General features: G+C 43.5%; 1 protein-coding gene and 1 long non-coding RNA gene across 4 annotated transcripts in view; one reads left to right on the plus strand and one right to left on the minus strand.

The window, feature by feature from the left end:
• Positions 1-4454: 4454 nt before the first annotated feature.
• RUNX1T1 (RUNX1 partner transcriptional co-repressor 1) overlaps positions 4455-13984 on the plus strand; it is a 155845-nt gene continuing 146315 nt past the window's right edge. Inside the window, exon 1 of one of the 3 annotated variants that reach the window (XM_061439395.1) lies at positions 4455-4832. In XM_061439395.1, the coding sequence (XP_061295379.1) occupies positions 4805-4832 (28 nt within the window). In that variant the 5' untranslated portion in view covers positions 4455-4804. Of the gene's footprint in view, positions 4833-12432; positions 12684-13984 lie in introns of those variants that run through there. The other 2 variants (XM_061439392.1, XM_061439393.1) reach the window with 2 other exon arrangements.
• On the minus strand, positions 7770-12477 carry LOC133260731 (uncharacterized). Its single transcript, XR_009740944.1, has 2 exons — positions 12116-12477; positions 7770-8063 (listed from the first exon to the last, which is right to left on the minus strand). It is a non-coding gene; the product is annotated as an uncharacterized LOC133260731 (long non-coding RNA).

Raw genomic sequence — 13984 nt, forward strand, 5'->3', positions numbered from 1 at the left:
AGACGGAGGAGCCTGGTAGGCTGCAGTCCATGGGGTCGCTAGAGTAGGACACGATTGAGCGACTTCACTTTCACTTTCCTGCATTGGAGAAGGAAATGGCAACCCATTTCAGTGTTCTTGCCTGGAGAATCCCAGGGATGGCAGAGCCTGGTGGGCTGCCACCTATGGGGTCGCACAGAGTCGGACATGACTGAAGCGACTTAGCAGCAGTAGCAGCAGCAAGAATTTATATAGACAGAGTAGACACCAGTATTAAACAAAACAGCAAAAAAGGAAAAATAACTTCTCTGAGCACATTCAATTAAAAAAAAAAATGGGGACTATAGAATCTCAGTGGGGGATGGGTATTCTAAGGTTTTATTCTGGATTATGGTATTTTAAAAATCAACTTTCAAAGATGGAGGTGGGAAACATTCAATGTAAATTAGAAACATGTAACTAAGGTTTTTGGGGGGCATCATTATTTGTCATGGATTAGCAGTAAAATGTCACATGAGATAATTACTAGCTTATAGATAGTTGTGCATATAAAAACACTTATTTGTGTATGTCATGTAGCACGTGTGTGTTTCATATTACACAATAAATTCAATCCTGCAGAGTTTAATGTGTCAAACTCCAAGGAATACAAATATTTAAATATTTAAAGAGTAACACTCATTACTTAAATACTAATATGAATTATTTTATAAAACTCTCCAAACTTTAAAAAAATTCCTTTTGGAAATTAAATACGTTATTGAAATTTTCCAACTTTGGCTTTTTGCATGAAGACTGGCTTTAAAGTAGTATAGAAAAACATATGACTATCTGCAGCTGAATCATACCAATCCAATCAGCTTATTTGCAGGTAGGATGAGAGCTTTTTTTTTGGGGGGGGGTGCCATGACACATGGCATGTGGGATCTGCAACTATGCCCCCTACAGTGCAAGCACCGAGTCTTAACCTCTGGTTTGCCAGAGAAGTATCAGAGTCATTTTAGTTTAACTTGCAAATTTCTATTAAAAAAAATTATTTATTATCTTAGGTCCCTAAGAGCTAATGTATTTACATTGTACACTTACAGAATAAGACAAGATCTCTAAAATTTATTCTTTTGTTGTCCATATTCTAAAATTAAACCTTAAACCAGTTAAATAACAAAATTGCAAAGATTTGGAATAAAACTTGTCCATACAAAGCTCAAAAAGTAAGCTACATAAAATTACATAGCAAAAGCGAGAGAAGTGACAAATAGGGTTAAGGTCTTCATTGATGAAAGCATGATCATTGTTTCCTGTCCTTTATGTTTATCATATTCTATTTTTTCACAAATACAATAACTTTCATTAAAAATAATTAAGAATTTTCATCAACCTAAGCAAACAGGAAGACTTTTTCAAAGTATATAGAAAAATCACAGCTTGGGACTCATTCAAACTTTAATGTCTGTAAGAAGGAATTTTGAAAGCATTAATTAAGAACTTGTTTAAATTTTGTCCAGGAATTCCTGTTTGTGAGAGGTGAATCACATATCTCTAAAGAAGATAATGAGCACTCATCTGAAATTTGTGTTGGAAATTCTGCTTTTTTTAAAGATTGGCTTAATGAGACACAAAAAGCAGTCTTAGGTAACATTAATGAAAAAAAACCTGTAAGCTGAAAAAACTTGGTACCTTTACAGTAAGAAAAATTTAAGAATGTGAGAAAAAAACCTGTGAGAAAAAAACTGCTAGTAAGGGTTTTTATAGTTTAACATTATTGAATATCTTATTTTTCAGTTTAATGGTTTTCTTAGGGTGCGTAGGTGCCTATTTTTAAAAAATAATTTTTTTAAGATTTTTTTTTTGGTTCAACAAAATGAAAGTCCTTAAAGTACAGATACCTAATTTCTCCTGTGAGTGGCAGATAGAAAGACAATACTAATTCCTGTCTCCTTTAGATAGTTATTTTTTAATGTATCAGTGATCAATTGACTGCATGATGAATGCAATGTCACGTGTATTTCCCACCCCAAGGCTAGGGTAACGAAATATTTTGTGGACTTGTATCGTTTTCCGGCAATTCACACCTTCCCACCACTCTTATGAACGAGCCCCTCCCTTCCCATTTACTGTTTTATTTTCCTAGATTTTACAATTCAGGAATCACCTCACACTTGAGTTGGTCCCAGTGCTACGATTTGCTCCAAATAGAGGAGTCAGGAGATAATAGAAGGCCAAACTCTACAGAAAACTGTGTTCTACATCTTGCAGGACACAGGCCTTTAAAGGAAGTGGGAAGTGGGATTAAAGAATATATTGAGTCACTATACCTCAGCCTCAGGATGTATATTCTTCACCTGCTCTTATCAGAATTTTTAAAAACTCTAAGATTTAGTGACATTCTATCTGATGTGAAGTCAAACTGAGTAGAAAATGTTAATTTTTTAAGAAAAGAAGTACAACTAGAACAATGATTATTATTTTTACTGAAGGATGACCAAAAGGGAGAATCCCATAAGCTTTGTAGAATCTTATAAAACATGATTTAAATATATGCCTTTGTGTTGTGAATATGGCCTGAAAATGTAAAACTGTTTTTGATTTCTTGCAAGTTGTTTTCCATTGATTTTGAAGTTTAATGTTTCTATCATAATTTCACACCTACTTTGGCACAATTTACAAAAAGAAGAAAAATATAGCATAATATGTATATTTTATTTCTCCCCCTATTTTTTACATCCTAAAACTTGTTGATTTATTTCTAAGCCTTACAATATGATTTTAGAAGTAGCACTATTTCACAAGAATCATTCCTGATTCAGATTTCATTTTATTAATTTAAATAAGAATAAATATATAGTCCTGGTATCTAAATTGTTGCTTTTCAATTTTGGGACAAAAGAAATAACACATGTAATAGAATAATTACATATTAAAGTGTTCATGATTCTTTAAGGAAAATATAAGTAAGCTTTGACAATTTCCTATACAATGGAGTTAAAGTATACAAAAAATTTTATATTTTAAGATTATTAATGCTGCTAAGGAGAGCAAAAAATAAAGAGCTGTAATGCAGAAATTACTATAGAATGTACAACTTGATAAAATTTGAGATTCAAATTAAAAATATCAAATATCAAGACTTAACATTACAATTCATTAATCCATTACAATTCATTAGTCAAATGTCCCAAAGAGAGGGCAGAATGTACAATGAGTATTTTCTGCAAATGAATTGCAAAAAATGAGTAAAATCTGAGAAGACTTCAGAATTGGAAGCTCCAGCTGGATTTAAAAGGATGGGGGAAGGGCTCTTACTACTAAATATCTGAAGCACCATTTAAAAAAAAAAACCTACCAACGTCTCATCAGGCCCACTCTGACTCTGTCTTAAACATCTTTTCCTTTGTAAAGACGAAATTTAGAAACACACACACAGGATATGTTGCACTGATGTAGGCCAGTTGAGAAAAAAAAAAACAAACAAACATGGTTTAGAGCAGGATTTCAAATTGTTACACTAAATATAATAACATTTGCAGTCATGGCACTGTTCCATAATAATTTTGAAAGATTTCATTTTACTCATCATCACCAGCCATTATCTGATCATATTTGACCTACATATTAATATTTTCATTATTATCCAAGCCCCTTTTGCTCTGTACAAACTGTCAGTTCTGTTCACTGCGAGATTATTTATTTACTTTGGAAATAACTGGAATTCTTTCACCCTATCTTTTTCTCCAGGGACACCCCCACCCCCAGGATTGATATTAATGTCTGCGGGAGGGGGGATATAACCCATAAATACAAACAAACAAACACCGTGAGATAGAAAAGGGGACCCTCTTCATGGCATACTATGGGAGAAGTATAAAAACAAAGGGAAAAAGAAAATGATAATTGTTTTCTCTAAGGCTATTATCTAATGCGAAAGCAAATAGTCAGTCTGGAAATCAGCTAACAGAAGGGGATTAAGAGAGAGGAGATCTGAGCAGGGCTTGATGGCTCGCAGAGCTGTGTCTCCAGCCAGTGATGAGACGCAGGCAGGGCAGCCAGGAGCGCTCCAGATGGCCGGGGAAAGTGGTCGTCTTGGGTTACTGCAGGGCGCCGGGGGCCCCGGGAAAGCATCACTAGGGAGCCGGCCCCACGTCCAGCCTTCACCGGAGAGGGCGAGGCCAGGAGAGAGGCGGCCCGCGCGCCCGCGCGCCCCGGCCGGCCGGGCCAGCCCATTGTTAACTTACACTTGACCCCCGTGACCCCCGCACGACACCGATGTCCCCCACCTCCCCCGCCTGCCGCCCGCGCCCCCGCCGCCGCCGCGGGCCCTCCTCCCGGCCCCGGGGAGCGGCTGCGGCGCCCCGGGCGCGGGCGCGCGCGCTCTCGGCGCCCAGCGCGCGGCGCCCCCGCTGCCCGGCGGCCGCCCCGCCGCCCCGCGCGCGTCGCCTTCCTCGAGAGTGAGCGAGGGCGCGCGAGGCCGACGCAGACGCCGCCCGGGACAGGGGCGCTTCCCCGCGCCCCGCATCCCATTCGTCTGCCGCCGCGGCGACCGCAGGGAAGGGGCGGGAGGCAGGGAGGGAGGAGCGGCGCGCGGCGCGTCCGGGGCTGCTCCGCGTGGAGGCGGCGTCTGGCCGGCGGCCCCGACCCCCGGGCTCCTCGCCCCGCGGCTCGCGGTGATCGGTGCCCGGCGGCCTCGCGGCGAGCGCGCGCGCGGGCCCGCGGTCCTGGACGCGCCGGCCCTTCGGGGGCCAGGAGAGGCGCCGCGCCCTCGGCCCCTCGCCCCGCGGGCCGGCCGAGAAGACGGCAAGTTTTCCTGGCACCTCGGAGCCGGTGGCGGATGGTGGGACTCTCCGGCCCTGTGCAGTGTAAGTGCCCGCGGGCGGGCGGGGACTGGGGACACCGGGGTGGGGGGGTGCCCTGGTTGTTGGTATTAATTCTCATTCTGGTGACCGTCCCATTCGTTTGGGTTGTTCGGCCGGGAGGCTCCGGGCTGTCTCCGTCGCTGAACTATAGAGCCACGCACCGGGGCGAAGAGGAGCCTCGCGAGTCACTGCCCGCTGCGGTGACACTGAACTTCAAGGGGCAGCCGGGGGTGCCGTTTTCACTCTCAGATTCTCCGCACTGCTGCCCCCTTTTTCTTTTCTCTCCATCATGACGATATGAGAGCTGGAAGATTATATTAGTCCCACCACCCACCCCCGACCGAACCCCCGGGCAAGGTACCCAGGGTGAGGGTGGCAGGTGGCCTTGGACCCTCATTTTTTTTTTTTTTCAATATTTTTTTAAACTGGAAAGTCTGCTTTTGATGGTGGGAAAACTTAGCTCTGGCATCAAGCGAGGAGGAGGAATCTTAACTTTTGAGACCCGGTGGCAACTGCGCTCGGGGTCCTTAGAGCAGTCCTCGGGCGCTTTGTGCCCACCCTGCGAACTCGCCCTGGTCTTCTTGGGCACGCGGGGTGCTCGGGTGGGAAGCCCCTGGAGGACAGGCCAAGCCCCCCGCCCCCGAACTCCAGTGAGGTCTCTCGATCCGAGTCTGGCATCCGCGACGGGCTTAGGGCTTTGCCGCCCGGGCTGGGTGGGCAGCGTCCCTGCGGCCCAGACCTCCGCGCGCCGGAGGCTTCGGCGCCCTGGCCCTTTGGGGGTTCCCTGCGCAGCCTCGATGGGGGCCCCCGTCTCCTCTTCAGAATGGGGAGCCTTGTGCTCGGCAGCGGAGACCCCGCCAGGCGGAGCCCGGACGGGGAGCCGCGTCCCGGGGATGCAATTCGTTTACCCGGCCCCAGCGCTCTCTTGGGGGGACAGAAAGGACTGGGGTGATCGGTGCACCCAGACCCCTCTCCCTGGGCGGATCTGACGCTGGCCAGGACCCCCCTTAGGAAAGACAATTCTGTGGGTACAAGACGCTTAAATCCGTTTTTTTTTTTTTTTTTTGAAACTTTTTATGGAGGTTGGGGTGGGGTAAGTCAACCCTTGGAAAAGTTTGAGTACAGATTCCAGGAAGTAGGATGTGAACCCAGACTGTTACTAAAAATAGCCCGATTCCCTCCCCCCCACCCCACCCCGCCGAGCTTTTCAAGTTCGGAGGATTTGGCTGCGGAGCCTTGCAGCTCTTGTTTTCCTTATTCCTTGCAAAGCGTCGTGGCTGTTGAAATCTTTTGAGCACAGCTATTCTTCAAGATCTGGGCATCTTAAAGCCCAACTCGCCTTAGCCTGGCACCAGAGTGTCACTTTCAGGAATAGCCAGTGCCCCCCGCGGAGGAGCTCCTGAAGACCAGTCCCAGAGTCCAGGGCCGGGGAGTGAAGGTCAGGAGTTGGGGGGGAAGCCACTCCAGAGCAACTTGATGTGCTTCATGTCACTCTGGGCCCCCTTGAATTTTTAATTTCGCTCCCTCTAATTAATCTGCCCAGGGCCTTGATATAAATGGCTGTCCACAGCAGCTGCAAATTGATTCATCCCCTGATAAAGGTTGGGTTGCTGACCAAGGCGTTTTCTTTTTCTACCTTCTGTGTGAACTGAAATCTGTTTTACAGGTCCCCCGCCCCCCCACCCCGTCTCCTTTTAAACATGTGCACCATTTTTAAGTGCTCCCAGTGGCTTTGATTGTCATAACTCTCCCTTTGCATAGAACAAGAGTGAAACTGGGTCTGTGCCCAGTGAGTCCACACTCGCTAGAATACAAATTGATCAGCTTTTCAGTGATAAACCGTTAGTGTCCGGGGTCTTCTTAGTTTTTTGCAGCCTTTTGCCTGGACCATGTGAGCGTTCTGTTGTGCCCAGTCTCTCCTGTCATCCAGTTCCTTAGAAAAGGTGAATAAACAGAACTGTTTCTTAAACCATCCTGGACCAAACCCAGATGCTTATGTCAGATGTGATGTGTACAAAGAGAAGCAAATTTATGATTCTCTGGATCTTTCCCCATTGTTTATTCTTAATGTCAATTCTAGTTTTACCATTGTAGGGGCTTTCAGGTAGCATGCATGGGACAGTCTGATTTTCTTTTTCTTTTCTTTCTTTTTATGGGTGGTTATTTTTAAAGGGACAGCTGACAGTCTCACCCAGTGTTTGACCTAGGCATCTTTTGCAGCCAGGAAGGATATTGAGGAAGTTGAAGTCTAACATTGCTTTATCTGTACTGTATTTAGCATTTCTTTGGCTTATTCTTTCAAAAGAAAGAATTTCCACGAAATAATCAAGGAATCAGGCTCATTCTGGGTGTATAAAAGCTGACTTTATCTGCGATCATACTAAGAGAAGAACTTTATGTTAGAAGACTTTGTGTAAGAATTCATAATTTTTTGTAAACCATTTAGACAGCAGTCACTTTATTTGAAATGCTAAATACTGAGTGGGAGTGTTTGAGTATGGAGTTTCTCCAGTGTCCAGTTCATATCTAATAAAAGAAGTGGGAAAAATGGTGTATTTTTTCTTTAATGTTTGGACAGCTCAAAGCAGACCAGAAATCTTTGAAATGCTTTATAGCTTTAGTCTCTGTGACTCACTAATATCTGCTAATAATTTGATTTAAAAATGATCCTTAAAAGGATCATTTCATAATAAGACACATTCTTCTTGTAGTACAAAGCAAACTGCCCTATCAAGTTGCAAGCTGCTGGAAATGGTAGGACAGTACATGTTGCAGCTACAAGATTGCAGCTTTATATTTTTACATTTTCCCCCTTCTGAAGAAAAGTAAAATATTGTTCTTGATGCTAGATTCTAATGATGAATTCTTCCATCCAGGATGTTAGTATAAATATTTGCAGATCAAAGAACACTTCATAAATAGGAAAGAAGTACACAAATGTAAGGTGCCATTATCATTTATTTTATTATAAAAATAGAAGCTTTTTTTATTGTGGAAAAAAAAAAAAACTTTTCTTTTTTTCCAACATTGAAAAGGGATCACGAGAAAGAAATGCTTCCAATAGGAATGCTGGTCAGTGGTTGTCAGGTTAGGACATTCTTCACTGTCAAATCCTGTTTCTCACTTCTTTGATATGAACATCAGCTGACAGGCACTGAATGCAAACCCTTCTTCATTGAGGTTTTATGCAGGCAGCATAGCCCTTCATAGCAAAGCAGTCTCAAAAATTGGCACCTGCAGGATTTGCATGTGAAAAAAACGATTCAGTTGCATTTTACTGGAGTCTATTACTGTAAGTTATGTAGGTTCAGTGAGAAAAGCTATATGTTGATGTTTGGACATTTAAAAGTTCTTTGTTTTAGGGACACCTTATTCATCATCTAGTGATCCACAGACTTTATTGATAGCAGAAGCAGGGTGAAGAGATCTCTGGCTTTATAGAGGTTATTTAGTATGAAATGGTGTTATTTTTAACCATGTGCTTACAGAGTGCACTGCATGCATGGTTAATTTTTAAAATGTGCCTTAAAATGATGCCTTCATACAACTTTCAGAATCCATCAGAAGTTAAATACATAAAATTAGGTTAACATAAATACTCTTTGAAAACAATCTAGGATTTTAGAAGTTCAATAAGTTAAAATCTATAATAAAGAAATTAAACATTTCATAGTTCTGAATTTCTTTACTTGTTAAATAATTTGTCACCAAGATGCCTTTTAAAAATACCATATTTGACCCTTTTATGCAAAATAACTGACAAATGTTAAGTCAACTAAAATACCATCAATGTGAACATTTCATCCAGAATAAGTTATTTTTTATTATCTAAAGAGACACGTTCCAACTTCACTTTTTTACAGCCATTAATATAAGAGTTCCTAAATAATGTTTAAAGAACAGTGAACATTTTATTAAAGCAAACATTAGTTCAGTTTAATGGAGGTAATTGTAAGTGATAAGACAGAGCAGGTTATCTCTGTGTTGTTTAAACAGAAGGAGCTACTTTGCACCATTTCCAGTAGCCATCTGTAGAAGAGAAGGGTTTGCACCTGTCTGTCCACACTAATTATAGATTAGGGCCAAAGAAATGAAATTCGAGGAGGTTTTCAGCTAATGAAATCCATACAGATTTTATTGTAAATGTGTTTTATGTAAAGAGGGTGATGGTTGAGTTATGAGTGAATAAATTGCTATGTAGCTGCTAGGCACTTGGTTTTGAAGCACAATTCTGCTGCATTAACCTTTGATATTAAAAAAAAAAAAAAGACAAACAACTTAGACATGGATGCTAGTCTTTGTTTGGCGTCCATAGCTACAATTTAGTGAGCAGCAGTGAGATTCAGTGTGCAATTTTAAAATGTGCTGTAAAGCAGCTTAAATGTTAAGAATATTCTAGTATTTTGAAATGCAGATGAAGTAGAAGGTAGGTTTTAACTTATACATATAAAACATTAGGAAATCTGAAAGCTTTTTTTTTGCATTTCAGTTTCACATACATGAGAAATTAAAGCAAAATGAGTGAGGAATTCATTCTGCAATAAAAGGTCACATGAATCTCTACCACATCTGTTTATAGTAATTATGAACATAATTAACATAAGAATTACAAATGAAATAATGACAAGCTGAGCAATGAGATATTATGCCATAATGGTCATATGTTGGAATTCTCACATTATAGCACACTAGAATTCACATACTCAAAGAAAATGGTAGATTTTTATCTGAATTAATGCTTCAAAACTTATCTGCTTGAGACAGATGGACTTCTTGCTTTTATAGGAAGGTAACCTATTATTAAGAAAAGAACTAGTTGAAATTAAGATTTTTAGTCTCCAGCCTGGCCTTTAAGACAGCTGTGATGATAGAAACCACTTCCTGTTGTACACTTATTCTGTGATTGTTCTTCTTGATTATTATATTGCTTTTTTCTAAATTGAAAGCTTTGCAGCAAAGTGTTTGCTTTGGAAGAAAGTCATGGATTCTTCCCATTTGAGAATTGGTTGATCTTTTCTGTAACTGTGAGCCAAAAGTCAGTGAACAAACAAGGTAGTAATAGAACTAGTATGCCTTTACAAAACAAGAACCCTGGCAGATAAGCTTTTGTGCAGTTTTCTTCATACCTTCAGTGTCTGGATGCTTTTTAAAGAAAAATGTAAGCCTTTTCTGTGGAAGTAGTAGGGCTTTGTTTGTTTTATAAATAGCATTTTTTCAAATCACATGTAATGGAAAAATCAGTTGGCGTTTCTATGTTGTATTTTTTACTTCCTAGACTTGCATTGGATTTATAAACATGTGTCTGTAGTCTTTGTCCAAACTGATCTAACTAATATGTAATAAAGGGGCAGGTATATGTGATTGCACCTGGTTATCCTGAATGCAGGTTTCTATAGCAGCTAGAGAAAAAGTGAAAGGTGACTCTTTATGAGAGCTATAATGATACTCTAGAAATCTGTTGTTACATTTAAAACATGTAAGGATGACAGATTTTCACTCATTTAGAGTGCACTCGATTTGGTAACATTTCCTGCCAAATGGTCTCCTCCCTCTCCTTGCACCCTTCTATAACTATTGAACCTGCTCACTTTTTGAAGATTTACGGGGAAGTAGTACCTCCTTCTCTTCTCAGTGATACCCCGAGGTTTTCCACATGATTGGATTACTGGTGGACTGTGGCAGAGCCCTTTTCATCTGACATTCACTGCATGACAAGATTTTTCACACATGCCCTTCCTGCACCAACGCCTAGCTTTTTGCACTTTACCTGACCTATCAGGTTTCCCTTAATTGTTTTCTTGGGGTGTGTGGGAGCTTGGGGGCCAGAGGGTCCAACTGCTCATAAAACTTTTTGAGCACTGAATCCAAGTGGTTTGGAGGGGAGTGCTTGATTCAACAGTTTGCTGTTGTGGTTCAGGGGCTCAGTTGGCCCCCTCTTTGTGACCCCTGCCTCTCCTGATTTTCTTAAGGTCTTCTTCAGATCTGTCTCCTCTCAGAGGTGGCTGCTAGGTCTCTTGCACTTTGGTGTTGGTGTTTTTCTCTAATCACCAGCCTTATTTCCCCTCACCCCAAACTATCGAGCCCCCATGCATAAACTGTTTTACAATCTGAAGTTTCACTGCAGCAGGGGCTACAGTGTATGTCAAGAACAGTTCTGGAGTTTATTGGCTTATTTATTCTGAACTCACTCTTCATACTGACATGAGCTTCTTAACCAAGCTTCAGTGCCTTGAAATGCAACATGACCAAATACTCCCTTTCCGCACCCCCCCCCCCCCAATAAAATAACCTTCTTTGCTGCATTATTTGCACTCCATTAAGGATCTGATCAGATGTTCACGTTGGCTGACGGGTGCATTTAAAAGGGGAAAGGGGGCTCCCAGGAGACCACTCAGGTGTACCTCCCTGCAGACCCTGATGGGGGTGGAAGAGGCACTCTGGACTGGGAGGAGCGCTAGCTCCCTGCTTGGTGTCTGATTGATTCCCTGGCTCTGGGGTGGGGAGAAGAGCTGTGGAGGCAAGCTCAAACCGGGATTGATTGCCTCGATTTCAAATTCCCACCTCCAAAATAGACTCTCAGATGTACACACAAGGAGCCCCCACCGCCGGCACAGTTTCTGGAGGTGGAGCAGGTGTCTGGGAGTCACCTGTAGCTCCCAGTCACAAGTGCGTCTTCTCCCGGTGCCGCTGGCCACGCGAGGTTTCCGCTGGGACCACCTTGACAAGCCCAGGGAGATGCCAGCGTTTGTATCCGCCTCACAGCCATCTCTGTGGATGTGGGCAGGGGTTGGAATCTAGTCTTGGGGCCAGCCAAGAAAGGGACGAGAACTCCCACTTGAGGTCGGTCGGGAAGGGCTGTGTCGCTGCCCGTGAGGACTCCCTGGGTTTGCTGGGCAACTTGGGTCTGTCTGGATGGAGGTCACACGGTGACTGTCTCGTTGTTAAGCTCCTGCAAAAAGCGGGCTCTGGATTCCCCTCTGACCTTGACAGAACCTCCCGGAATGTTAGCATCCCAGCTGCCCCCCTCCGCCATCCCTGGAGCAAGGGAAAAAGGCAGTTTGCTAGTCTGGACTCCCCCCGCTCTCTCTCCGGGTGGGGACAGACGCGGGGGGGAGGGGAGACAGGTCAGCCCCGGCTAGCCTGGGGGCGCCTCGCTCGCCCCCCGTGTCCCCCGAACCCTCCGCCCCTGCCCTGCCGGTCCCTGCTCCTTCGCTGCAGCCCGCGTCTCCCGTCCCCCCTCTCTCTCTCCCGCTTCCCCTGCCTCTCCCGCGCCGTCTCACACGCACCCTCTGTTTATTTTCCTGCCTCCATCTGGGCCCTGCTGATATTGTAATCACCCCGATGCACGCCGGCTCCGCTCGGCTCCCTCGTGCGCCCGCACACTCACTCACACACAATGTGCCATCCCGACAAGCCTCTGACTTCTGATAAGCTCCGATGTGTGTTTAATGAATACAAAGCCGCGGTCCGGGGGCCGCCTGCGCTGCGGCGGCCGCCTCTCCTGCGCTGCTTTGCCAGAAGGTAATCTCGGCGGCCGGGGGGGCCGGGGGCCGGGGGGCGGGCCGGGAGGAGGGGAGGGGTGGGGGGCGGGATGCAGGGGGGCGCGGGGAGGCGGCCTTTCTCTTTTCCTCTCCCCCTTCCCGAACGATTCAGAAGTCGATAAGACCGGGAGAAGTGAAGATGTACCATGTTATCTGTCGCTCCTCTTAGCTGGCGGAGAGAATTTACATTTCAAGATTAGCAGAGGGAGGAAAGAGAAATCTCCCTTTTGTTGTGTGGGGTGAGGAGCTGGCATCAGCCCTGGCCTGGCCGCTATCTCCCATCACCTCTGCTATCCAGACAGGACTCACCGAGGTGAGATTACCGGAGGGCCTTATCTTTCCTTGGGTTTCTTTTTTTTTTTTTTTGCCATTCTAAATAGGTTTAAAGGAGACTGGATAAAGGGCGGGGGTGGGGGGGGGGTGGGGGACAATGGATTACGATATTGATGGGATGCTGAAGCCTTTGGATGAAGAGGGGGAAAGAAGAAGCTGCTTAACAACTTGATTAGTTCCTTTTTATTTTGATGTTAAGGTGAGACTGTGTTCCTTCTTTGCATTCAAAGTCTGTAGAACTTAAGGGAAAATCGGATGGCTTGAATGCCTTATATTCTTTTCACCCCCACCTCCTGCCCTCCTTAGCACCGTCTCCCTTCTTATAACGAGAGTTTCATTTACCCCTTATTTGTAGGATTGATAAACCGAGTAAAATCGGTTGAGGCTTTTGGAATTGATCATTTGTGTTTGGTTCGGTGTGACATGTTTTGAATGAGTGGTAAATTGATGCTAATGGTAGTACTTGGATGAGTAAGAAGAGCAAATGAAACCTACTTTTAATGTGAAATTAGTTGATTTTATAGTATGATTTCAACTAGGTGCAGAGGGAACAAAAATCAAGTCTGTAAGGTAGATTTGCATGTTGAATTTAAACTATGGGATTTCCCCACCCCCCATTGGAATTGGTTTAAAATGAAAATAATTTTAAAATGTTTAATAAACCTGTTTAATTTGAAACATGTTTAATACACTTGAATGTGTTTAAAAATTATAGTAGCAACCTTAAAAGGTTTTTTAAAATGGGTAAAAGTGGGAAAACAATTGTTTTGCTTCCTACACATAGTCAGGATAACTATTTTCATAGGTAAATATGATCCAGTAACTAAGAGCCTAATTAAAATTTGTTTAAAGGCAGGGGGGCATGTTTCCTTGTTGACAGCAGCAGATCGATTGGGTAAGACAATAGAGTCCCATTATTTCACTTCCATTGACTGAACATATTGACATTTCAGGTTTGCTGTTGCCTCAGTGAGCATGATGAAACACTGAAATTCACAGTCCAACTGGCCAGAGTGGCACATGTATTTACTGTATGTCATTTCTGCCTGGGGTTACCTTGTCACCTAGGCAGAATGGGAATAGACAGCCTGGAATCCTTCAGAAGGGCAGAGATCTTTTGCTAGTGAACTGACAGAGAACATTTCTTAGGGACATCTTTAATTTTACTTAGAATCAGGTGTATCAGATAAATACGTGATATACTTTTATTTGAAAATCTGAGGAGCTACTTAGCTATCAGTCCTTGTATTTTACATGTAAGAATACCCATTTTCAAGCTTT

This window comes from Bos javanicus, chromosome 14, assembly GCF_032452875.1.
Source record: "Bos javanicus breed banteng chromosome 14, ARS-OSU_banteng_1.0, whole genome shotgun sequence".
NCBI lineage: Eukaryota > Metazoa > Chordata > Mammalia > Artiodactyla > Bovidae > Bos > Bos javanicus.